The sequence below is a fragment of the Salmo salar genome, chromosome ssa16, assembly GCF_905237065.1.
Source record: "Salmo salar chromosome ssa16, Ssal_v3.1, whole genome shotgun sequence".
Taxonomy (NCBI): domain Eukaryota; kingdom Metazoa; phylum Chordata; class Actinopteri; order Salmoniformes; family Salmonidae; genus Salmo; species Salmo salar.
The window spans coordinates 73,036,256-73,061,449 of record NC_059457.1 but is presented as its reverse complement, the minus strand read 5'-3'; the positions used below and the strand labels follow the sequence as shown (position 1 = coordinate 73,061,449).

The 25,194-nt window shown below is 44.2% G+C and overlaps 3 protein-coding genes across 6 annotated transcripts in view; 2 read left to right on the top strand and 1 right to left on the bottom strand.

Annotated features, from left to right (window-relative positions):
* Positions 1 to 7,555, top strand: part of fndc3ba (fibronectin type III domain containing 3Ba) — a 117,946-nt gene extending 110,391 nt beyond the window's left edge. For all 4 annotated transcript variants that reach the window (XM_045697723.1, XM_045697721.1, XM_045697725.1 and 1 more), the window contains exons 26-27: positions 1,255 to 1,382; positions 2,266 to 7,555. In XM_045697723.1, the coding sequence (XP_045553679.1) occupies positions 1,255 to 1,382; positions 2,266 to 2,577 (440 nt within the window). In that variant the 3' untranslated portion in view covers positions 2,578 to 7,555. The remainder of the gene's footprint in view (positions 1 to 1,254; positions 1,383 to 2,265) is intronic.
* A 4,356-nt stretch (positions 7,556 to 11,911) lies between these two features.
* Positions 11,912 to 16,485, bottom strand: ghsr (growth hormone secretagogue receptor 1). The gene is made up of 2 exons (XM_014150371.2): positions 14,403 to 16,485; positions 11,912 to 13,886 (listed from the first exon to the last, which is right to left on the bottom strand). The coding sequence occupies exons 1-2, from the start codon at positions 15,250 to 15,252 to the stop codon at positions 13,573 to 13,575; spliced, it is 1,164 nt and encodes a 387-aa protein (XP_014005846.1). The 5' UTR covers positions 15,253 to 16,485; the 3' UTR covers positions 11,912 to 13,572.
* Positions 16,486 to 24,516: 8,031 nt separating this feature from the next.
* Positions 24,517 to 25,194, top strand: part of LOC106574566 (phospholipase D1) — a 29,405-nt gene continuing 28,727 nt past the window's right edge. The window contains exon 1 of the mRNA XM_045697718.1: positions 24,517 to 24,688. The gene's annotated coding sequence lies outside the window, so the exon portion shown is untranslated. The remainder of the gene's footprint in view (positions 24,689 to 25,194) is intronic.

Genomic DNA, 25,194 nt, shown 5'->3' with positions numbered 1-25,194 from the left:
GGACTGCAGATGTGGCCAGGGCAATAAATTGCAATGTCTGTACTGTGAGACGCCTAAGACAGCTCTATAGGGAGACAGGACGGACAGCAGATCGCCCTCGCAGTGGCAGACCACGTGTAACAACACCTGCACAGGATCGGTACATCCGAACATCACACCTGTGGGACAGGTACAGGATGGCAACAACAACTGCCCGAGTTACACCAGGAACGCACAATCCCTCCATCAGTGCTCAGACTGTCCGCAATAGGCTGAGAGAGGCTGGACTGAGGGCTTGTAGGCCTGTTGTAAGGCAGGTCCTCACCAGAAATCACCGGCAACAACGTCGCTTATGGGCACAAACCCACCATCGCTGGACCAGACAGGACTGGCAAAAAGTGCTCTTCACTGACGAGTCGCGGTTTTGTCTCACCAAGAGTGATGGTTGGATTCGCGTTTATCATCAAAGGGATGAGCGTTACACCGAGTCCTGTACTCTGGAGCGGGATCGATTTGGAGGTGGAGGGTCCGTCATGGTCTGGGGCGGTGTGTCACAGCATCATCGGACTGAGCTTGTTGTCAGTGCAGGCAATCTCAACGCTGTGCGTTACAGGAAAGACATCCTCCTCCCTCATGTGGTACCCTTCCTGCAGGCTCATCCTGACATGACCCTCCAGCATGACAATGCCACCAGCCATACTGCTCGTTCTGTGCGTGATTTCCTGCAAGATAGGAATGTCAGTGTTCTGTCATGGCCAGCGAAGAGCCTGGATCTCAATCCCATTGAGCACGTCTGGGACCTGTTGGATCGGAGGGTGAGGGCTAGGGCCATTCCCCCCAGAAATGTCTGGGAACTTGCAGGTACCTTGGTGGAAGAGTGGGGTAACATCTCTCAGCAAGAACTGGCAAATCTGGTGCAGTCCATGAGGAGGAGATGCACTGCAGTACTTAATGCAGCTGGTGGCCACACCAGATACTGACTGTTACTTTTGATTTTGACCCCCCCCTTTGTTCAGGGACACATTATTCAATTTCTGTTAGTCACATGTCTGTGGAACTTGTTCAGTTTATGTTTCAGTTGTTGAATCTTGTTATGTTCATACAGATATTTACACATGTTAAGTTTGCTGAAAATAAACGCAGTTGACAGTGAGAGGATGTTTCTTTTTTTGCTGAGTTTATGAGTCATCCTCCCAAATGAAGGTGTCATCAGCCGCCTGTGGTTTCCGTGTGTTTATGACATTGTTTGTGACAATGTGTCCTGTCTGCCTACAGCTCCCAGAGTGCACCAGCTGGAAGGGAATGTGTGTGAGGTCACCTGGGAGACCATTCCACCAATGAGAGGCGACCGTGTCAACTACATCCTGCAGGTGCTGGTTGGACGAGAGTCAGAGTACAAACAGGTAACACACACACACACACACACACACACACACACACACACACACACAATTCATGTGAGGATAGCTGTATAGAAACATTTGGGTTGAATGCATTCAGTTATGCAACTGACTAGCTATCCCGTTTCCCTTGTCTTCCATGTACTCTTTCATGTACTGTGGTGACAGCAGAGTTAGGTGAAGGCAGTGTTAATGACTATTACAGCTCCGAGACCACTGACATTTAACAGTGTTTGCTGCCAATGGAACTTTATGGAAACTCAATATGGTTGTCAATATACACACACACACAATCACACTTGCCCTTTTGGCAGTCGAACAGCTCTTCAGGCGAATGAGTATTGAAAAGCACATTAAAAAACACACACGCAGACACACACATATCTGATGTGTTAGTGAAGAGTTTTGTGGTACTTATCTCCAGTTAAGTTTTGTTCTTATTGATCTAGCGAGCAGTTGGAGGCAGAAGACGTGTGTGTGTGTGTGTGTGTGTGTGTGTGTGTGTGTGTGTGTGTGTGTGTGTGTGTGTGTGTGTGTGTGTGTGTGTGTGTGTGTGTGTGTGTGTGTGTGTGTGTGTGTGTGTGTGTGTCCTAAGTGGTTCTTGAGGTAGTTAAATCCCTTATGTACAGAGGCAGTGTTGATAATGTTAACCAGAAAATAGCTTCTGTAGCCTCTTTCATGCACTGATTGGATTTCACTAATGTACAATAGCAGCAGGGGGACTGTTAAGAGTCAATACTAACACACACACACACACTCTGAGCATTAATCTGTTTGGTCTGAATCAATTTGTTGTTGTTGATGAGGTCACAAAGTACTTTCTAAATCAACGTTCTCTCTTTCTCTCTTTCTTTCTTTCTCTTTCTCTCTCTCACTCTCTCTCCAGGTGTTTAAGGGAGAAGAGAGTGCCTTCCAAATCACCGGGCTCCAAGGCAACACCGACTACCGTTTCCGTGTGTGCGCCTGCCGCCGTTGCCAGGATACCAACCAGGAACTCTGTGGCCCTCTAAGCCCCTCCTCCCTGTTCACCCTGCGTCGTCAGGAGCAACAGTGCCTGGGGGAGACAAGCGCCGTGGAGACTGTGAAAGGGGCGGGGATAATATCCAGCGATGAGCGCTTTGCGGCGGTCGTGGTGTGTGTGTTTGCCGGTGTCTCCATCCTCATGGCCTGTCTGCTACAATACTTCTTCATGAAGTGAGGGAATGAATCGGCAACAGGATAGAAAAGAGAAAACAAAGCGATAGCGAAAGAAAACGAGCATCTACTAAGGAAAGGAAAGAAAACAAACACTTGAGAATCAAGTGCAGGATAGAAAGAGAAATAAAACGAGAGAGGAAACGGACTTCAAACGAAACAGACCTGAGCTGTACCTCAGTTATTCTACCGCGACGTTGTAGTCCACATATCTCTCCTCTCCTCTCTCCTCTTTCCCTCTCGCTCGCTCGCTTTCTCTGTTTCTCTTGTCATTGTTAGTTTGGTCTCTCTATCTTATGTAATGGATGTATTTTGGAGGGAAGCTGTTCGTGGCCAAAACACACAAACTGATAACCAAGCATTAGCCAGCCAGGAGCCCAGCGAAGCTCCTCAATGACCCTGCATGACATTATTTTGTATCTTTTTAAACCTAATAGACAAAGTGTATTTTTCTTCATATTTCTTTACGGTCAATTCCTTACTTTACTGTGTCTGTGTCTTATTTGCGCTGTTCGCTGCAGTCTTTTGTAGTTTTTTTCCGTTATGCCATTTTGAAATGTAGTTCTAAAGCTTTAGCCATGTATCCATCAATATCTGTTACCTTGTCTATTATAGGCCAAATCATGCAATCTTGACGCACAGATGCACACACAGACACAGACACACAGAAACACATACACACACAGGCACACATGCAGATGCACAGCGAGACAAACACACACACATGCACAGAGAGACAGAAACACACTCACTCAGATGCCTTCTCTTCTGTCTTCTTTACTCAGCTACCAAAGCGATGCCATTGTTAAAAAATGCTGCTATCCTGTTTCGTTATATCTAAGAAAGAATGGATTTAGTTACCTAATATATACAATCTATATCAAATATATCTATGATAGATCTACCTATCTATATCTGTAGGGGCGATGCTATGATGTAATATAAGAAGTGTAGAGGTCTGAATGACAGAGAGAAAGAGGAGGGATCCAGGTAGATGTTGCCTTTTAACCACAGATCTAGGACCAGCTTTCTCTCCCCTGAAGCTAACCTAAACCATTGGGAGTGGGAAATGCAAAGCTGACTTTAGATCAGTTTAGGGCAAGGTTGTAAAACCAGGCTCCTGGAGGGCCACACACCTGGCCATATCTAGCCAATCAGCAACACCAGTTGATCAATTTAGTTTGAGGTTGATAAAAACATGATGACACTTTGACCTGTGAGAACTGGACCTGACACCCCTGGTCTAGGGATAACCTGGTATATTCCAGTGGGAGTGGTTTAGTGAATTATAATATGTATTCTAGGTGCTCATCTGCAGATCTGAGGTCAGTTCAGTAGGCAGTCCCCACTGTCGAATGTAGAGGTTACTGAAGTAACCTTTTATCCACCCCCCGCCCCCACTCAACCCTCATACCTATTCATACCCTTCTTTTTTCTCTGCCCCTCTCTCTTTTTCTATCCCTCCGCCATTCTCAGTACGTCTCCCTTCCCTCCCTCATTCCTAACCTCCCTCCCTCTCCCTCTCTCCATCTCTCTAATTAATGCTGTAATCATCCCACTCTCTCTCTCTAAGCTGTGCTTCGCTCCTACTCGTCAGTTAGCAGAGCCTTTAACTGCTCCAACACCTTTGCCAAAGTCGACGGGAAAGTTACGCTACAATTTCTCTATTGGTTTCTATACCTTTATTTATATACAATAGAATATTTGCATACAGTACTTTACAAGCCAATTACAGTGCAATCTTTTCAGTTATTTATTGTTTAAAAAATTAAAATTAAGAGACAAATGTAAGTGTAGTTATAAATGTACTAATTAGTTTTTTTCTCTCGTAGCATGTTATATTGTTATTATGATCATTTTTCCTGTTTTTTTTGTATTTTATTGGATGTTATTTTAGATGTTTGATTTAAGGCCAGCATTTCGTACTCTCAGTAGCCAATTACATATCTCATTTATTCTCTTACAGTTGTTGGGAAAACCTGTAGTTGTTTCATTATTCTGTATGCCGGCGTCAGTGCCGTTTTAACATGTTAACCAAATGTCTGCCCTTGTCCTGTCCTCTCTGACACACAGAACTGGCTCTTATCCATAACCACGTGACCATCACGTCATAACACCAATAATAATAGCTTTAGAATTGTTATGGAGGTCATGATTTCACGGTTATGACCAGCCTGTGTGGTTTTCTGTATGCATTAAGAGATGTAGCAAACCGTTAGCCAGGTTATATTGGTATAGATTTTAGACAGCTGGAGCGAACACACAAAGTGTCTTCAGAAACGTTCCATTTCCTGATATTGAGGTTATGCTGGCGTCTGTATTAGGATTTAAGCAGAAGCACGACGTACCGTACAGCTCTGAGGGGGCACTGGTGGTTTAATAATGTACACTCTTAGAGAAAAGGGTTCCAAAAGGGTTCTTCGGCTGTCGCCATAGGAGAACCCTTTTGGGTTCCACGTCGAACCCTCCAATGGGGACAGTCGAAGAACCCTTTCATGCTCGAGGTAGCACCTTTTTTTTCCAGAGAGTGTATGAAGGTACACTGATGGTTAAATAAGGTATGAAGGTACTCTTTTAAGTTACTGTAACCAGTGCTTGAAGAGGACGGCAGAAGGTGGTGGTACTGACCTTAATTCTACCGTTTGAGGAGGTATTCTATAAGAGTTGCCATTATTCAGACGGTATGACGAGACTTGAAGACTCAGGTTAGCTCTGCATGGCTAATGCCCTAGGCTTTAGTTCCAGGGGTTAACACAGTCTCGGGACGCCGTACAGTGCCCCCTCAGTGCCCCCTGTGAAGGTGCGTGGTGTCTTGGGGAGTCAGAAAAATAGTTGCCTTAATTTGTCGTTTATACTGCCTAATGTTATAGATTAAGACGTGTTTGATATCATATCTGTTTGGATTATTTCTGCCAAAGTCGAGGCTTGTTGTCATGCTATTTTACTTTGCGTGTGTGTGTGACACACACACACACACACACACACACGTTCCTTTCAACGTTATCTTCGTTCTAAAGGGTTCCTTGATGTTCCCTCTGTGACCACACAGCATTATTATTACTGTCACATTATTATCCTCTTAAAAAAGAAAGACAACTTGATCTGTGATTTACGCTTCTTTCATATTTTTAGTATTTTTATTTTTATGTTTATTTTTTTGGGAAAGCTAAATGTATTAAATGTTCCATTGTTAAATATACTACCCCTTTATTGAGTCTTAACACGCTGATTTCACACTGAAAAAGGTCAAAAGACTACAACAATCAAATCAGGATTTCAGTCAGACCGATGAGGATGATTATGATGAGGAATACTTTTCCAAGCTTGTCGTCATATAAAGAGCCTTCGTGATTATTTTCTGTCCAGTATTTTGCTTAGAATTGATAGTCAGTGCAGAGTTATTACACGTATAGAGATGTAGTATTGACGCTAAAATTAGGCAAGCACAACTAACAGATTATATGAAGCACTTTTAAAGCGGTAGACCCTTAGCCCACAGGATAACTATCTATCCTGTGAGAACCATGATGCTTTTCATCAGACAGCTTGTTGTTTTGATACCAGACAGACAGCTGTTACATTGGCATTACTATGTCGCCTGCAGTTTTGACTACGTCATTGTTGTGACTTGAGTCGTTTGGCACTGTTGGGTCATTTGGTGTTGCTGTGTCATACAGCGTTACTATGTCATCTGACGTGACTTTGTCATGTTGTGTCCGTCTGTCCTGTTCACCTGTCTCAGTTAGAAAGAAGACTGTTGATATGTCCTGTTGTGTTAAATCTCCCCCAAGCCTTTTACAGCCAAATCATTCCCGAAGTTGTGTTAAATCTCCCCCAAGCCTTTTACAGCCAAATCATTCCCGAAGTTGTGTTAAATCTCCCCCAAGCCTTTTACAGCCAAATCATTCCCGAAGTTGTGTTAAATCTCCCCCAAGCCTTTTACAGCCAAATCATTCCCGAAGTTGTGTTAAATCTCCCCCAAGCCTTTTACAGCCAAATCATTCCCGAAGTTGTGTTAAATCTCCCCCAAGCCTTTTACAGCCAAATCATTCCCGAAGTTGTGTTAAATCTTCCACAAGCCTTTTACAGCCAAGTAATTCCTGACATTGTGTTAAATCTGCCCCAAGCCTTTTACAGCCAAGTCATTCCTCATGCCTAGGAACAGGAGTTTTCCTTAACCATGTGAATTGACCAGGATGGTTAGGACACATGGTCACGAAATACTCCTGTCCATACTCCCTAATAATGCCTAATGTTATAGGCTAAGGTTAGGATAATGGTAGGCCAATGTTAGGCCTGTGATATCACCAATGTTGACCCAATGTTCCCTAAAGGTTTTTGGCTAATATTCTCTCAAGCCTTTGGCTAGTGTTTTTCCAGGGCTTGGACCAGTGGCTACTTGTCTGTGTGAGCAGGGTACACCCTGTAAGATTTGTATTTAGGCAAATCTTTAGACCCTTCTGGCCCTGCTGATCTAGTGGGTCCTGAACAAAACAGATACTTCTGCCCAGCAACCCAGCATCTGTGCCTTCTGATTGGTAACTTTTTTTTTTGTCAGATTAATACAAATTAAAAAATGAAACGGAAAATATGGATTTATACGGATTTTGAATATGAGAGATTGGAGATTGAATGGGTAACAGTCCCAGATTAATGTATGAAGACTTGTATGTATTAAACATTTTTTTATTAGTCTGAAACAAAAACAAAACAACAACATATTTGTACCTCACACTTATCAAAACAAACATTCCAATGTTGTCATGGGCTACGATTTGAAAGAAAAAAAGAAAATCATACATTTCTACTACTTTGTATTGTAAATGTTAGACTATTTCATATGCATTATATAAAATAAACCGCCATATCAATTTTAATGTATAGATTTTGCAAATACTACCCTCTGTATGTAAGACCTAACTGTATCGGTAGCCTGTGTTATATAATATATTTATGCCCAATAAATGTTAAATTTTTTCTGACCTTGACTGAAATCTCTTGTTTTGTGTGTCATAGTTTATTGTTTGATTTCCTATTCATACATTGGTTATGTGATATGCTTTGTGGTAGTAGGTAGTCTATATAAAGGTTAGAGAGGTGGACTAGGTTTGCTTGTTCAAATCCCGGGCAATTAAAAAGTGAATTAGCAACCGCAGGGCTGCTGGTTAGATCCCAAGTGCCATTTCTTGCAGTTGGTCCCTTTGCAAGGCAGCAGAACTGCTCTAGGGGCCCAGCACTGGGACTGACCTTGTGCCTGTCAATGTGTGTGTGATGCGGGTGAGTGCTTCCTTGCGTGCTGTGTGTGCATGGAGGAAAGTGTCTGTGATGAGATAGTCAGGCAGTCAGACTCAACAGGGGACTGGTATTTATCACCGTCGTCACAACACTGTCTCAATAAGGAATAAGAGAAAAACATTATAGAAGATAACTTTATTGTCCATTGTCCACAGGGAACCACAAATGTGTCCATTCCCCATCAGGGACACACTCTGAGAGGTTGGAGCACCGGGTCAGCCACAGTACGGCACCCCTGGAGCAATTTAGCTCAAAGGCACACTGGTGTCTTCAATGTTCATTTGAATTCATGTCCCATGTAACGTCGATGTGAGTTCATATCTGACTGAGAGCTAGAGGACATTTACCCGAGGTTTGGTTTATCTGTAGATAGACGTATCAGATATATACTCTTTATAGTAAACAATAAACAATGGGCTCGCTCCAACATAATTCTTCTCCTAATAAAAAAGGTTGGATGCGGTATCGTAATAAATTTAACCAATAAAGAGTTAACTAGACAGGAATCCATGTGGAATAGTGTAATTTGGCTCTGGTCACTGTAGTGCACGATATACAGTGCCTTTGGAAAGTATTCAGACCGCTTGACTTTTTCCACATTTTGTTACGTTACAGCCTTATTCTAAAATGGATTAAATAAATAGAAAATCCTCAGCAATCTACACACAAAACCCCATAATGACAAAGCGAAAACAGGTTTTTAAAAATGTTTGCTAATTTATTATATATAAAAAACTGAAATACCTTATTTACTTAAGTACGAAGACCTTTTGCTATGATACTTGAAATTGAGCTCAGGTGCATCAGGTTTCCATTGATCATCCTTGAGATGTTTCTACAACTTGATTGGAGTCCACCTACGGTAAATTCAATTGACTGGACATGATTTGGAAAGGCACACACCTGTCTATATAAGGTCCCACAGTTGACAGTGCATATCAAAGATAAAACCAAGCCATGAGGTCGAAAGAATTGTCCATAGAGCTCCGAGACAGGATTGTGTCGAGGCACAGATCTGGGGAAGATTACCATAACATTTCTGCAACATTGAAGGTCCCCAAGTACACAGTGGCCTCCATCATTCTTAAATGGAAGAAGTTTGGAACCATCAAGACTCTTCCTAGAGCTGGCTGCCCGACGGAAGCCACTCCTCAGTAAAAGGCACATGACAGCCTGCTTGGAGTTTGCAAAAAGGCACCTAAAGACTCTCAGACCATGAGAGTCTGATGAAACCAAGATTGAACTCTGGCCTGAATGCCAAGCGACACATCTGGAGGAAACCTGGCACCATCCCTACGGTGAAGCATGGTGGTGGCAGCATCATGCTGTGGGGATGTTTTTCAGCGGCAGAGACTGGGAGACTAATCAGGATCGAGGCAAAGATGAACCGAGCATGAACCGAGCAAAGTACAGAATAAATAACAATTCAATCAATTTTAGGATAAGGCTGTAACCTAACAAAATTTGGAAAAAGTCAAGGGGTCTGAATACTTTCTGAAGGCACTGTAGGGAATAAGGTATAATTTGAGGTACAGCCAGACATAAATCACATCTATAATCCAGCCGACGCTGTGAAAAAATGCAACCTTCACATTCAGTTTTAGGGCGAATCTCCTATTTAATGGGCACTATAACCCTGGCTGAACCGTGTGTGTCTGAAGAAGAGACCAGCGGAGAGGAGAGATGCACAAAAGCACATGCAGCCTCTTCTTCGACACTCACTGATTTGTGCAGGAACATTGCCATCGATCCTCTCTCTCTCTCTCTCTTTCTATCTCTCTTTACCTTTCTCTTCTCTCTCAGCCTTCCTCTCACGTTCTGTCTCTCTCTGTCTCTCCCTCTCTCCCCTCCGTGTCTCAGTGTGTGTTTGTTTGAGTGTGTGTGCATGCGCCTGTGTCCAGCAATAGCTTGTGATTTACTCCCCAGCGGCCTCGATAGCATCTCACTGGATAACAGGAGGCATTAAATCACAGAGAAAAAATGATCCCTCCTGTCTCTGAGACACACACACTGCATCTCACAAGTGATGCAGAGTAACTCATTGACTTTTTCTATATCTATAATTTCTGAATCAATCTTTTCTCAAGTGCTCTCTTACTTCCAAGTTCCTCTCTCTCTGACTCATCCTTACCTCATTCATTTCTCCACTCCTCATATTCTATGTACCACCATCAATGTCTTTCTCACTTTCCTTCTTCCTCTTTCCATCCCTCATTTCTCTCCCAGACCTCTTTCTTTGCCTCTCTCCTCCTGTCCTCACTTATAGGACTTTTTGATCAGGCAACTCAGAAAGCCTCAGATGTGACAGAAGGATCCTTTGAACATAGCTTGAAGATGGTTGTCCCTTGTTACCACAGCTATAATGTCACAATTGTCTATGTTGTAAAAATTCATGAAAACAAAAATGTACTTTTCAGTCTTAAATGAAGGTTAGGGTTAGGCATAAGGTTAGCAGTGCGGTAAAGGTTACAGTTATGTTTAAAATTCGATTTTAAGAAGAGAAATTGTAGAAATAGGTGGGGTGTAGCCATAATTATGACTTTGTGGCTGTGGGAACTAGTGACGACCTTTGAGGATGGGTGGCTTTGAGGCTGCCTGACTTCAAGGGACTGAGACGAGAAGAAAGCAGAGAAGGTGAGAAAATATGGGGGAGAGGTGAGGACGACATCTGTGTGTTTGTAGGCTACCTGTGTGTGCACTTCTCAGTCATGACAGAATTATACTGCTTATGTCTGAAATAAAAAAAATGACACGTAAACAATGTTGAATCATTTTTATCTCTCGGAATGAGTTCAGACCAAGTTGGCAACCTGATGATATGGATCAATATTAAAATACATACAGTGTTTTCTTACATTATAGTTTGTACAGGCATAGTACAGATTATTATAGCGGTACAAACATGGATACATAGTCAAGCGTTACATTAATTTGGGCTGAAGCGCCATGTCTGTAGTTACAATTCCACGTTTTAAGTATTTTTCCAGGCGATGTTTGTAGTTCATATTTGCGGATTGTTTCTGTAGTCCTTACTTGTCGTCTTTATGTCCATATCCAGACGTAACATTGTAAATTAAAATTTGGGACACTCAAATTAGTATGATATGTTACGTTTTTTATGGTTACTCAAGACAAAAATGAAATACAGTGCATTCAGAAAATATTCAGTTCCCTTGACTTCTCCCCCCCCTACATTTCTGCAGCATTGAAGGTCCCCACAAAGTGGCCTCAATCATTCTTAAATGGAATAAGTTTGGAACCACTAAGACTCTTCCTAGAAGGGCCTTGGTCAGGGAGGTGACCAAGAGCCCGATGGTCACTCTGACTGAGCTCCAGAGTTCCTCTGTGGAGATGGGAGAACCTTCCAGAAGGACAACCATCTATGCAGCACTCCACCAATCAGGCCTTTATGGTAGAGTGGCCAGACGGAAGCCACTCCTCAGTAAAAGGCACATGACAGCCCGCTTGGAGTTTGCCAAAGGCACCTAAAGGACTCTCAGACCATGAGAAACAAGATTCTCTGGTCTGATGAAACCAAGATTGAACTCTTTGGCCTGAATGCCAAGCGTCACGTCTGGAGGAAACCTAGCACCATCCCTACGGTGAAGCATGGTGGTGGCAGCATCATGCTGTGGGAATGTTTTTCAGCAACAGGGACTGGGAGACTAGTCAGGATCGAGGGAAAGATGAACGGAGTAAAGTATAGAGATCCTTGATGAAAACCTGCTCCAGAACACTCAGGACCTCAGACTGGGGTGAAGGTTCACCTTCCAACAGGACAACGACCCTAAGTACACAGCTAAGACAACACAGGAGTGGCTTCTGGACAAGTCTCTGAATGTCCTTGAGTGGCCCAGCCAGAGCCCGGACTTGAACCAGATCGAACATCTCTGGAGAGAACTGAAAATAGCTGTGTAGCGACGCTCCCCATCCAACCTGCAGAAAACAATGGGTGAAACTCCCCAAATACAGGTGTGCCAAGCTTGTAGCGTCATACCCAAGAAGACTTGAGTCTGTAATCGCTGCCAAAGGTGCTTCAACAAAGTACTGAGTAAAGGGTCTGACTACTTATGGAAATGTGATATTTTAGTTTTTTATTTGTAATAAATTAGCAGAAATGTCTAAAAACCTGCTTTTGTTTTGTCATTATGGGGTATTGTGTGTAGATTGATGATGAAAAAAACCCAGATTTAATCAATTTTAGAATAAGGCGGTAATGTAACAAAATGTGGAAAAAGTCAAGGGATCTGAATACTTTCCAAATGCACCGTAGGTGGATGGGTAGGTATATAATGCAGATGTCTGGTAACCCAAAGGTTGCGAGTTCAAATCTCATGATGGACAACTTTAGCATATTAGCAACTTTTCAACTACTTACTACTTTTTAGGTACTATGCAACTACTTAGCATTTTAGCTAACCCTTCTCCTAAGCCTAACCTTAACCCTTTTAGCTAACCCTTCCCCTAACCTTACCCCTTTTAGCTAACCCTTCCCCACCCTAACCTTAACCCTTTAACCTAACTCCTAAACGTAACCCTAACCTTAACCCCTAGCCTAGCTAATGTTTGCCACCTAGCTACAATTCGTTATGTATTATACGTTTTGCAGATTCGTAACATATTGTACATTTAGCAAATTTGTAACATATAATATGAATTCTAGTTCATAACATATATGAAATGGATGATGGACATCCACAAATTAATACATACCATATGAAACGTAACATATTATACTAAATGGAGAGTCTCGGATTTATGTACAGAATAATACGAAATGCTCTGAGACCAGGTTGCCATATCAGAATTCTGGAGTCCAAGGCAGTGGCTGCTTTGTAAGTAGGATAAGCCAAGACTAATACCAATCAGATTGAACTGTTACTAAGCTGCTATTTACAGAGTAAGGCTGGCGGTATAATTAGCCTACTGTACATGCTATCATAGCAAAACACTGTTACCTATATGTACACAGACAGACACACACCAACACACACAGTCACTCACCATAAACACACACACACACACACCCCAACACACGCCTTCACTCACCATAAACACACCCACCCCAACACACCCAGTCACTCAACATAAACAAACACACACACAGAACTTCAGTCCCTCTCTCTCAGGGTACAGAGAAGTGCATCACGGTCTACAGTGCTTTTCTTTGTCATCCAGAATACAGTTCACATATTAATTAAGGCAAGTGTAATAACTCTTTTGGTTTGTGTGTGTGCGCGTGTGTTGCATGTGTGATTTGTAGAAAATGCATATGTGTCCGTTTCAAAAGCTGTTTAATAGTTTTTGTTGCTAATGGTGTGCTTCTTTTTGGGTGACAGAAATGCCTTGTTTTATAAATATTTTATAAAACATCTTCTCAAACAGCATTGTGACATCAAAGCAACAGTCTCGTTCAGAGTCCTCGAGGCTAATATAATTAATATGTTCAACGCAAGGCCAGGGCGGACTGATCAAATTTCAATCAATAATCAACGTCCATGGACGTTAGGTGTAAGCCGGTGCTCACTTGGATAAGGTCCAATTCATCCTTGATGGTCCATAATGGTGCCTGTTTGAATTTGATCAACCAGGGAAAGCAGTGGTCACTGATGAGAAACACAAGATGAGGTTGATCACAACAACTACATATCAAAATCAGAGAAGTATATATCTAGCGCCCATTCACCCTCCAAACTGGCTACAGTCACAGGCTAACAGTGGACTCTGTCCAGGCAGGTGAACTCTCTCCTTTGACAGTGCTTGCCGTTCTCCCTCTGGGTGGTTGAGTCTCCTGTAGACCAAACAGTTGGGCAGCAGCTGACCGGTACTTCCTAGACATGGTGTTATAGAGGACAGGGTTGATGGCAGCCGAGAGATAGAAGAGGACAGTGGAAACAAGGGAGCAGTACTGGGTGAAGAGAGACCAGAGAGGAGAGGAGCCCTCGGAGGAATGGGACATAAGGTAACGATGCAAGTGGAAAGGCAGCCAGCATAGGACGAAGGCAAAGACCACTACAGCTGGAGAGAGAGAGAGGTAGAGGGGAGACAGATAATAAATGTTTGCAACATTGGATTTCTCATTTTATGCTAATAATAATAGTGAGGGGGGAGAGGGAAGGGGTAATTGAGGGAGGAGGGGAGGCACATACAATTAATTCCAACCATAAAACTTGAAATGCAAACATCAGTAATCAGTTTTTTTTCAGAGAGAGAAATAGGAGAGAGGGGTATGATGGGGAAACTACAGTTATGCCTAATTAAATGGCCTTGGTAAAGCTTTACAAGACTGGCTGTTATCATGGTTATTGGGTTACTTTGCTGAGTGAAGAAACGTATACACAGCCTATATCTACAGTATCTGCATTATCCTTGTCTTATTACAATGTTTGATTGATTTAATGCTATCAAAACCATTTTTTTTTTTTTAAATGTCTCCAATTCTGTGCCTTTTAAAAATATTATAAACATCCATATCTCAATTATGCCGTGCTTAAGACATAGTTTTGAATATGAGCAACATGTATTGCACCCTACCTAACATCTTGACGGTCTGTCTGTTGCTCTTGTCCCTGTGTGCTACGTTAGCTCCAATATTGTTCTCTCTCCGTCTCTTCCACAACCTTCGTCCAATCAAACTGTACACCACAGTCAAACAAAACACCGGCAGGAAGAAAAACACAGAGCTAACCAACGCCATTGCGGCTAGAAGCCCAGACTCAACCGCGTACTGGGTGGGTTTACACTCGCTAGTGTCTATCTCTGTCTGTCCTTCCGTCCCACCAGCAGTCACAGAGTTCCCCGCCGCTGGGCGAGTCTCGTGCTCCACTCCCACCAGAACGAAGACAGGTCCCGCGCTCAACAGCGACACGAGCCAGAGAAAGAGGATTAGCGCACGGACGCGTCGCTTGGTGACCAGGCGTTTGGCGCGAAGTGGGAAGCAGATGGCCAGGTACCTCTCCACCGACAGTGCGGTTATATTCAAAATGGTTGAATAAGTACAGCACTCACTAACGAACTGAAACAGCTTACAGAATGTATCTCCAAATATCCATGGCCTATACTTCCATAACCGATACACATCAGGGGGCATACAGAGGAATATCAACAAGTCTGAGACAGCCATGCTACATAAGTAGAGGTTAGTGGTTGTTCTCATGTCTCTGTACTTAGACACGACCAGTATAGTCATTACATTCCCGGTCACTCCCGCTAGGAACAGGAGAGTACAGGTGATGGTGATTCCCATTAGAACGGGGATGGGGAAGAGGTTTTCGGGGGGCACGGGACCCCGGTAGCTCCCGTTAAAGTAGTAGTTCCAGTAGTTATCCTCCCAGCTGCAGTTAACGGGAGAGAGACAGTCAGTTCGGTTGGGCCAGGAGCGCATGCTGCCAGCGGGTCATTCACGCGGCTGGAGGTTCTCCTTGGGGCGGCTGGCGCGCTCCTCGTCTCCGCATGTCCTCTATTCCTCTGACTGCGTGTGTGTGCGTGCGCGCCGCGTGATGCGTAAAGGATCTTATGGTTTTACCAACAGGAGTTAAGCTACGAGTCCTCCTCTATTTTAGAACAGTCATGCACTGGAGCAATAAAACACACCTTCCCATCTTGTCTTCCATTTACAAAATGATTTGACTTGTAAGAAATAAAGTATAGCCTTTGAATGTTATTAAATATATCACAAGCTAAAATACATGTCTGAAGAAAGAAAATAATACTCGATCATCCTTTGAGCGCATTGTACAAAAGTATCAAACAAATATGAATAGGATCTGATATTCCTTTTCCTCTGGTATTGATAGGCATATATATTGGTCTAAATCACATAGATGCACTTTTGATGAACGAGTAAAGACGACCTTCTAAAACAACATCCTACAAAAAATGTCCCTCTCTTGCTCTGTCCCCTTCATGCACTCTTATGCGTCAGATGAAAACACGGTAACCTAGACTGATGGTGAGTCACAGTCAGGGTTTGGTGATGTGACACTGGAAAGTTACTCAGCCAAGAGAAATGGGAAACAACAAAAACATCCAAACAACATCAACATCCTCTATGAGTCTGTGACATTGAATATTATGGTTTCAGAAACGCAGTCCACATTTCTCTCTCTTTCTCTCTCTCTCTCTCTCTGGAGCCTCCATATAAGATCAATCGATTGATGTCCTCCTCTGTGATTTGATGAGAAATCTCTAAAGAGAAAAAACAACGTTTTTAAATATGGCACATTCACACATCACACACATTCTCTAGTTTGTCTCATCATTGAATGGAGCAGAAACAACTGTCACAACGAAAAACTCAGAGAGGGTGAGAGTGAGAGAGAGAGAGAGAGAGAGATGGAGGGAGGGGGTCCTACTGGTAGCCCTAGCTCAGACCTAGCACGCCACCTAATGGTCAAAGCAAAGCCGGCATGTGTGTGTTCTCGTGTGTGTTTGTGTATGTGCGTGTTTGTGTGTGTGTGTTTGTGCGTGTGGCCAACAGTATGGCCAGATGATGATCTATGATGGAGGTTCTTGGGGAGATTATTACTATGCCCTTTGCTCTGTGCTGTTTACCTACACCAGGACATTTATGACCTCATACACACACACACACACACACACACACACACACACACACACACACACACGCGCACACACACACACACACACACACACACACACACACACACAGAAAGAGAGAGTGAGAAAGTGGTCGACATATAGAGCAATAGAGAGAGAGAGAAGACACCTCAGATGACAGAAGTCCTGAGGTCTGATCACAGCAACAGTCAGTGACCTATCAACTTTTCACTGCAACAGGTACTCAGTCTGTGTGCGTGTATGTGTATGTGTATGTGTGTCTCACCTCTTTCTATTACTTTTTTTCTACTTCTCTGTCTCCAGTAGCTACATTAACCAACAAAGACTAGCAATGATCGTGATACGTGGTTTTACTACTTTACTACTTTAGCTGTATGCATTAATTGTATGTCGCTCTGGATAAGAGCATCTGCAAAATTATTCAAATGTGAAAATGCTAGTCTTCCTCTAGCATCATTCTCACAGGGTGTGGCGTAGCGTCCAGGTCAAAGTCTCAGTCATAAACACACACACACACACACACACACACACACACACACACACACACACACACACACAACAACATATGCACATACATAGATACACACAACACACACACACGACACGTGCACTTGAGATACAGTCTGTGTATATAGTGAGGAGACCAATGTGCAGATTCAACCACAAAATGGAGGAAGATATTCACTTGTAGGGTGGATAGGATAGGTGTGTGTCTGTGTGTGTGTGTGTGCGCAGGGGCGGTAAATGGAGTGGGGGGGGGGGCACTAGCCACCCCGGAAATATCATTGGCCACCCAATTCTCATTGGGTCGGAGCGCTGTCAATCTGGCTCAGATTGGAGAGAAAAGACGGTGCATGTGTTCTGGCAGTACAGCATGCTGGCTTTAGAGCCATGCGGACGCCTTGGCGCGAGTGAAGGCTGTGATTGGCTGGCTGGCTTTAGGCCTATGGCGAGTGAATCTGCAGTGAACACTGAACAGCACAACTTCTCTCAGTTGAGTTGACTAAAGCAGTGCAGAGGTAGAAAATTGTTAGGTAACTGGTATTTGACTTCACAGGAAACTAAACTTGAGTTTTTAATCTCGCTGCTGAGCTAGTGCGTAGCAGAAAATTGCAGTATGGCATGCGTTTGTCCGAGATAGAATGTTATGTATGTCCCTTATCGACTGAGGTGAATGAAGCTACTAACACGACTCAGGATATGACCCAGATGCAGACACAGGAGTCTGGCCATTAGACTGGGGGAGAAACCCAGAGGACAGGCTGGCCGGCGACCCAATGAGTGTGCAGAACGCCTTCCAGAACCAGGACGAGATCTGAGGACCACGGTCGGAGACCATGTCCACCGGAAATCCATGGATCCGGAAGACGTGTTGCACCATGAGCTGGGTCTCCTTGGCTGAGGGTAGCTTGGGGAGGGGAATGAAATGGGCAGCTTTGAAAACCTGTTCACCACCGGAAGGATAGTGTTGTTGCCATCAGATGGAGGGAGACCAGTGACGAAGTCCAGGGATAGATGTGACCAGGGACGGTGAGGGACACGAAGTGGTTGAAGAAGGCCAGCCGGAGCATGCCGAGGAGGCTTATTCTGAGCACAGACAGTGGAAGTGGCGACAAACGCAGAGACATCAGGAACCATGGTGGGCAACCAAAAGCGTTGTTGCACAATGGCCTGCGTCTGAAGGGAGTCAGGGTGGCAGGCAAGCCTTTGAGGAATGAGCCCATTCCAGGACCGAGGAGCGGGCAGCGTCTGGGACAAACATCCGGTTAGTTGGGCCCCCCCACCCCCAGCTGCTAGAAACGAGGTAGGAAGGATGGTCTCGGGGCCCAAGGGTGTAGCAGCGGGGCTATAGCGGCATGAAAGCGCATCCAGCTTAACATTCTTGAACCCCGGGCGGTAGGAGATGGTAAAGTTGAACCAAGACTAAAGCAGGGCCCATCAAGGTTGGCTGGAGTTGAGATATTCCAGGTTCTTGTGATCCGTCCACACAATGAATGGATGTTCCCGCCCCCTCTAACCAGAGCCTCCGCTCCTCCAACGCCGTCTTCACCGCAGTAGTTCTCGATAGTTCATAATTCCTCTCTGTGGTGTTAAGACGATGGGAAAAGAAGGCGTAGGGATGCGGAACGCTGGGACAGGACAGCCCCCACTCCGACGTCCGAAGCGTCGACCTCCACCATGAACTGACGGGACGGGGCCAGATGGATTAAGAGTCAGATAGGTATAGGACGGCAGGCAGGCTCGGGGTCAGGAAAGGTAGAATAGGCCAAAACCGGAACACTAAAACAGGGACTTGAGAGAACAGGAGTACGGGAAAAAACACGCTTACGAGACAAGACGAACTGGCAAAAGCCAAACAGAAAACACAGGAATAAATGTGCAGGGAAAATGGGTGACACCAGGAAGGGGGTGGATACAAGTAGTTCCTTCAGTAAGTATTCATACCCCTTAACTTATTCCACATTTTGTTGTGTTATAGCCTGAATTCAAAATGTATTAAATATTTGTATTTTCTCACCCAGTCACTGTCACGACTTCTACCGAAGGTGGCTCCTCTTCCTGTTTGGGCGGCGCTCGCCGGTCGTCGTCGCCAGTCTACTAGCTGCCACCGATCCCTTTTCCTCTTTGTTTGGTGTTGTCTTTCTTGTGTTTCACCTGTTTCTTGTCTGGGTTCATTAGTGGGGTATTTAGTCTCGCACTACCAGTTTGGGTTCGTGCGGGATTGTTTTGTTTTCCCTGTCGTGGTTTTGGGTTGCGTTTTATGTCTTTGGCTATATTCGACAGGTGTACGTTTCTGGACTGCGTTCCGGACCTTTTGTGTGGACTGCTCATTCTGGTCCTGTGCCTGTTTATTTTGAGGACTCTGGAATAAATGCTTTCTCTGTATATTTAGTCTCCTGCGCCTGACTTCACCCCCCCACCTCTCCTAGGGAGAGCTAACAGTCACACCCTGATCTGTTTCACCTGTCTTTGTGCTTGTCTCCATCCCCCTCCAGGAGTCTCTAATCTTCCCCATTATCCCCAGTGTATTTATACCCGTGTTCTTTGTTTGTCTGTTTCCAGTTCGTTTTGTTTTGTGAAACCTACCAGTGTTTGTGAAACCTCCTGTCTGTTCTTCCCAGTGTCATGACGTTGGCCTGTGGGTAAGGTTTATGGAATTGTTGTGCAATTTAAATGTTTGAATATGAAACTATTTGTGAAAAGATTAAATGTAATTTTAGCTTCCAAATGAGAGAATTGGGTTTTCATAAGGTTAGAGCCCTGCTCAATCAGTGGCCCGCCCCTGTGAAGAGACATGGGTTATAAACTATGAAACACACCCTTCTCTCCCCCCACTATATAAGCCCTTGACAAAATTGTAACCTTCTGTTCCGAGGACGATAGGACGACGGTCCATACGTTAAAAAGGACTAACATGTCAACTACAGAACTAAGCCAACCTCAGCGTGAGCTTTGGTTGTGAATGGTATGAACTCTGAACTCTTATTCACTAAAGACGTGAGATATCCTAGCCGTTGAGTTAGCAACAGCAGCTGTAAACGTGGGCTAGGAAATGACGGATGACGTATCCAGTCTAACACACAACGAAGATACTACAACGTATCCAATTTACCACCAGAGACATTCCGTCCACCAGGGACGTTTTCTATATGACATAATTTGCATTCTGTGTATATGTAATTCTGTGTGATTAGTTAGGTATTTAGTAAATAAATAATTAAACCCAATTTTGTATTGCTGATTCAACTTGTTAGCCAGGGTTCGTGAAGATAACCAAGAATTTACAGCTTTCAGATGAGACTGATTAATATTGACTGCTAGTGATGTAAAAATATTACTAGGTCTTTAAGAGTTTATTCGGAAGATAACAGCTCTATAAACATTCTTTCGTGGTGCCCCGACTTTCTAGTTAATTACATTTACATGATTAGCTTAATCAGGTAATATTAATTACAGAGAAAGGATTTTATAGAATAGCATGTCATATCACTTAATCCGGCATAGCCAAAGACACGACACCAGTTTTGACCATTCTGCCTGCCCTGAACCTGAGCCTGCCTGCCGTTCTGGACCTTGCCACACCACACTGGATTATTGACCCCTGCCTGCTCTGACCCTGAGACTGCCTGCCGTTCTGTACCTTGCCACACCACACTGGATTATTGACCTCTGCCTGCCCTTGACCTGTCGTTTTGCCTGCCCCTGTACTAGTAATACACTTTTGTCACTTCGACGCTGTCTGCATCTGTGTCTTATCTGAAATGTGATACACCCATCTACGCACAATACCCCATAATGACAAAGTAAAAACAGGTTTTTAGAAATTGTAGCAAATTTATTGAAAATGAAATACAGAAATATCTCATTTCCATAAGTATACACACCCCTGAGTCAAGACTTTGTAGAAGCACCTTTGGCAGCGATGTATTAGCTTTGCACATCTGGATTTGGGAATTTTTTCATATTCTTCCTATAAGATTTTCTCAAGCCTTGCGGTCGGATACCAAGCAGTTGCCATACCAAGCCAAGTGTAGCCTGCAGAGTTCTGTATTACTATCCAAGTCTGTACCCAAACAATTCGAGCTTCTACTTCTAAAAATTCACCTTTCCAGAAACAAGTCTCTCACTGTTGCTGCTTGCTATAGACCTCCCTCTGCCCCCAGCTGTGCCCTCGATACCATTTGTGAATTGATTGCCCCCCATCTATATTCTGAGCTCATGCTACAAGGTGACCTAAACTGGGACATGCTTAACACCCCGGCCATCCTACAATCTAAGCTTGATGCCCTCAATCTCACACAAATGATCAATGAACCTACCAGGTACAACCCCAAATCTGCAAACACGGGCACCCTCATAGATGTCATCCTAACTAACTCGCCCTCCAAATACATCTCTGCTGTTTTCAGTCAAGATCTCAGCGATCACTGCCTCATTGCCTGCATCCGTAATGGGTCTGCGACCAAACGACCACCCCTCATCACTGTCAAATGCTCCCTAAAACACTTCTGCGAGCAGGCCTTTCTAATCAACCTGGCCGGGCTATCCTGGAATGACATTGACCTCATCCCGTTAGTAGATGATGCCTGGCTATTCTTTAAAATTGCCTTCCTCACCATGTTAAATAAGCATGCCCCACTCAAAAAATGTAGAACTAGGAATAGATATAGTCCTTGGTTCACTCCAGATCTGTCTGCCCTTGACCAGCACAAAAACATCTTGTGGCGTTCTGCATTAGCATCGAATAGCCCCCGTGATATGCAACTTTTCAGGAAAGTTTGGAACAAATATACACAGGTAGTTAGAAAAGCTAAGGCTAGCTTTTTCAAACAGAAATGGCATCCTGTAGTACAAACTCAAAAAAGTTCTGGGACACTGTAAAGTCCATGGAGAATAAGAGCACCTCCTCCCAGCTGCCCACTGCTCTGAGGCTAGGAAACACTGTTACCACCGATAAATCCAGTATAATAGAGAATTTCAATAAGCATTTCTCTACGGCTGGCCATGCTTTCCACCTGGCTACCCCTACCCCGGTCAACTGCCCGGCACCCTCCACAGCAACTCGCCAATGCCCCCACCATTTCTCCTTCATCCAGGTAGCTGATGTTCTGAAAGAGATGCAAAATCTGGACCCATACAAATCAGCCGGGCTAGACAATTTGGACCCTCTCTTTCTAAAATTATCTGCCGAAATTTTTGCAACCCTATTTATTACTAGCCTGTTCAACCTCTCTTTCGTATCGTCTGAGATTCCCAAAGATTGGAAAGCTGCCGCGGTCATCCCCCTCTTCAAAGGGGGAGACACTCTAGACCCAAACTGCTACAGACCTATATCTATCCTACCCTGTCTTTCTAAGGTCTTCGAAACCAAGTTAACAAACAGATTACCGACCATTTATAATCCCACCGTACCTTCTCCGCTATGCAATCTGGTTTCAGAGCTGGTCATGGGTGCACCTCAGCCACGCTCAAGGTCCTAAACGACATCATAACCGCCATCGATAAGAGACATTACTGTGCAGCCGTATTCATCGACCTGGCCAAGGCTTTCGACTCTGTCAATCACCACATTCTTATTGGCAGACTCGACAGCCTTGGTTTCTCAAATGATTGCCTCGCCTGGTTTACCAACTACTTCTCTGATAGAGTTCAGTGTGTCAAATTGGAGGGCCTGTTGTCCGGACCTCTGGCAGTCTCTATGGGGGTGCCACAGGGTTTAATTCTCGGGCCGACTCTCTTCTCTGTATACATCAATGATGTTGCTCTTGCTGCTGGTGATTCTCTGATCCACCTCTACACAGACGACACCATTCTGTATACTTCTGGCCCCTCTTTGGACACTGTGTTAACTAACCTCCAGATGAGCTTCAATGCCATACAACTCTCCTTCCGTGGCCTCCAACTGCTCTTAAACGCAAGTAAAACTAAATGCATGCTATTCAATCGATCGCTGCCAGCACCTGCTCGCCCGTCCAGCATCACTACTCTGGACGGCTCTGACTTAGAATACGTGGACAACTACAAATACCTGGGTGTCTAGTTAGACTGTAAACTCTCCTTCCAGACTCACATTAAGCATCTCCAATCCAAAATTAAATCTAGAATCGGCTTCCTATATCGCAACAAAGCATCCTTCACTCATGCTGCCAAACATACCCTTGTAAAACTGACCATCCTACCGATCCTCGACTTCGGTGATGTCATCTATGAAATAGCCTCCAACACTCTACTCAACAAACTGGATGCAGTCTATCACAGTGCCTTCCGTTTTGTAACCAAAGCCCCATACACTACCCACCATTGCGACCTGTACGCTCTCATTGGTTGGCCCTTACTTCATACTCGTCGCCAAACCCACTGGCTACAGGTTATCTACAAGTCTCTGCTGGGTAAAGCCCCGCCTTATCTCAGCTCACTGGTCACCATAGCAGCACCCACTCGTAGCACGCGTTGCAGCAGGTATATCTCACTGGTTACCCCCAAAGCCAGTTCCTCCTTTGGTCGTCTTTCCTTCCAGTTCTCTGCTGCCAATGACTGGAACGAACTGCAAACATCTCTGAAGCTGGAGACTCATATCTCCCTCACTAGCTTTAAGCACCAGCTGTCAGAGCAGCTCACAGATCACTGCACCTGTACATAGCCCATCTGCAAACAGCCCATCTATCTACCTACCTCATCCCCATACTGTATTTATTTATTTATCTTGCTCCTTTGCACCCCAGTATCTCTACTTGCACATTCATCTTCTGCACATCTACCATTCCAGTGTTTAATTGCTATATTGTAATTACTTCACCACCATGGCCTATTTATTGCCTTAACTTGCCTCATTTGCACTCACTGTATATAGACTTTTTGTTTTCTTTTGTTCGACTGTATTATTGACTGTATGTTTTGTTTATTCCATGTGTAACTCTGTGTTGTTGTATGTGTCGAATTGCTATGCTCTATCTTGGCCAGGTCGCAGTTGCAAATGAGAACTTGTTCTCAACTAGCATACCTGGTTAAATAAAGGTCAAATATTTTTTACATTCTTTTTTTAAGTGGTGATGCAACCAGTCAAGATGTTCTGAATGGTGCAGCTGTATAGATTTTTGAGGATCTGAGGGCCCATGTCGAATCTTTTTAACCTCCTGAGGGGGAAGAGGTGTTGCTGTGCCATCGTCACGACTGTGTTAGTGTGTGTGGACCATGATAATTCCTTAGTGATGTGGACACCAAGGAATTTGAAGCTCTCTACCTGCTCCACCACAACCCCATCGATGTGGATGTGGGTGTGCTCGGCCCTCCGTTTCCTGTAGTCCTCGATCAGCTCCTTTGTCTTGCTGACGTTGAGGGAGAGGTTGTTGTCCGGGCAGCACAATGCCAGGTCTCTGATCTCCTTCCTGTTGGCTGTCAGTCTTAGAATGTTTTGATCTCTCCTCTAATCCCTCCCCTTACCCAAAGCCCTCCAACTCAGCTCAGATCCCTGCAGATTCCCCCAATGAGAGAACCCAGGGGGAGGGTATGAATGTTTCAATGCAGCTGATTGGTTTAGAGTTTGGTAGCCCCTCCTCTCTTGAGGAATTTTCTTCGAGGAGTTGTTTCCACAGTACATTCGTTCACATACACTCTGTTATACAAGAGGAACAGTACACTGAGTGTGTATAGGGTGTGTGTGTGTGTGTGTGCATATGTGTGCATGTGTAGTCTACTCAATAGTCTAGAAAAGGGACAAATCAAAATGAGGACAGGAGCAGGTCAGTGAAGTTTTTCTTTCTCTCTCTCTCTCTCTGTCACCCTGTTCTATATTTGTTCCAATGGAGAAGTAGTGTGTGTGTATGTGTGTACCTTGGCTCTCTCTCTCCCACCATGTTGTGAAAGCTTGTTGCTGCTTTTGAAATGTCTGACTGAGTGACCCTCGCTAGCTGAACAGTTACTGTTCTCTCCCTCTCCTTTTCCTCCCTCTCCATTTCCTTCAACTCACTCCCTCGTTCATATCCCCTTCTCCTCTCCCTACTGCTCTCTCACTCTCCCTCTCTTTCTCGCTTTTCCTCTCTCTTATTTTCTCCTCATGAGTGCATGTGCCGTCTTTATTGGTAACGTTGTTACTTGCCACAGTTGTAGAACAGATTCAACGTTTCAAAGACTACACCAAGTCTCTTTGTTGTTATAGGTGAAATAAGACATTACACAGTTCTGCTGGGCTCCTCTCCTAACAAAACAATCCTAGCTGAGTTTCATGACCTCTGTCTCCCTCTTTCTG

Bases quoted from the DNA above. Each gene is read 5' to 3' on its own strand.
- ghsr (XM_014150371.2), bottom strand. From the start codon at position 15,252: ATGCGCTCCTGGCCCAACCGAACTGACTGTCTCTCTCCCGTTAACTGC. The intron at 13,887-14,402 runs GTAGGGTGCAAT...CTCTCTCTCCAG, and splicing joins ACAGACCGTCAAGATGTTAG to CTGTAGTGGTCTTTGCCTTC.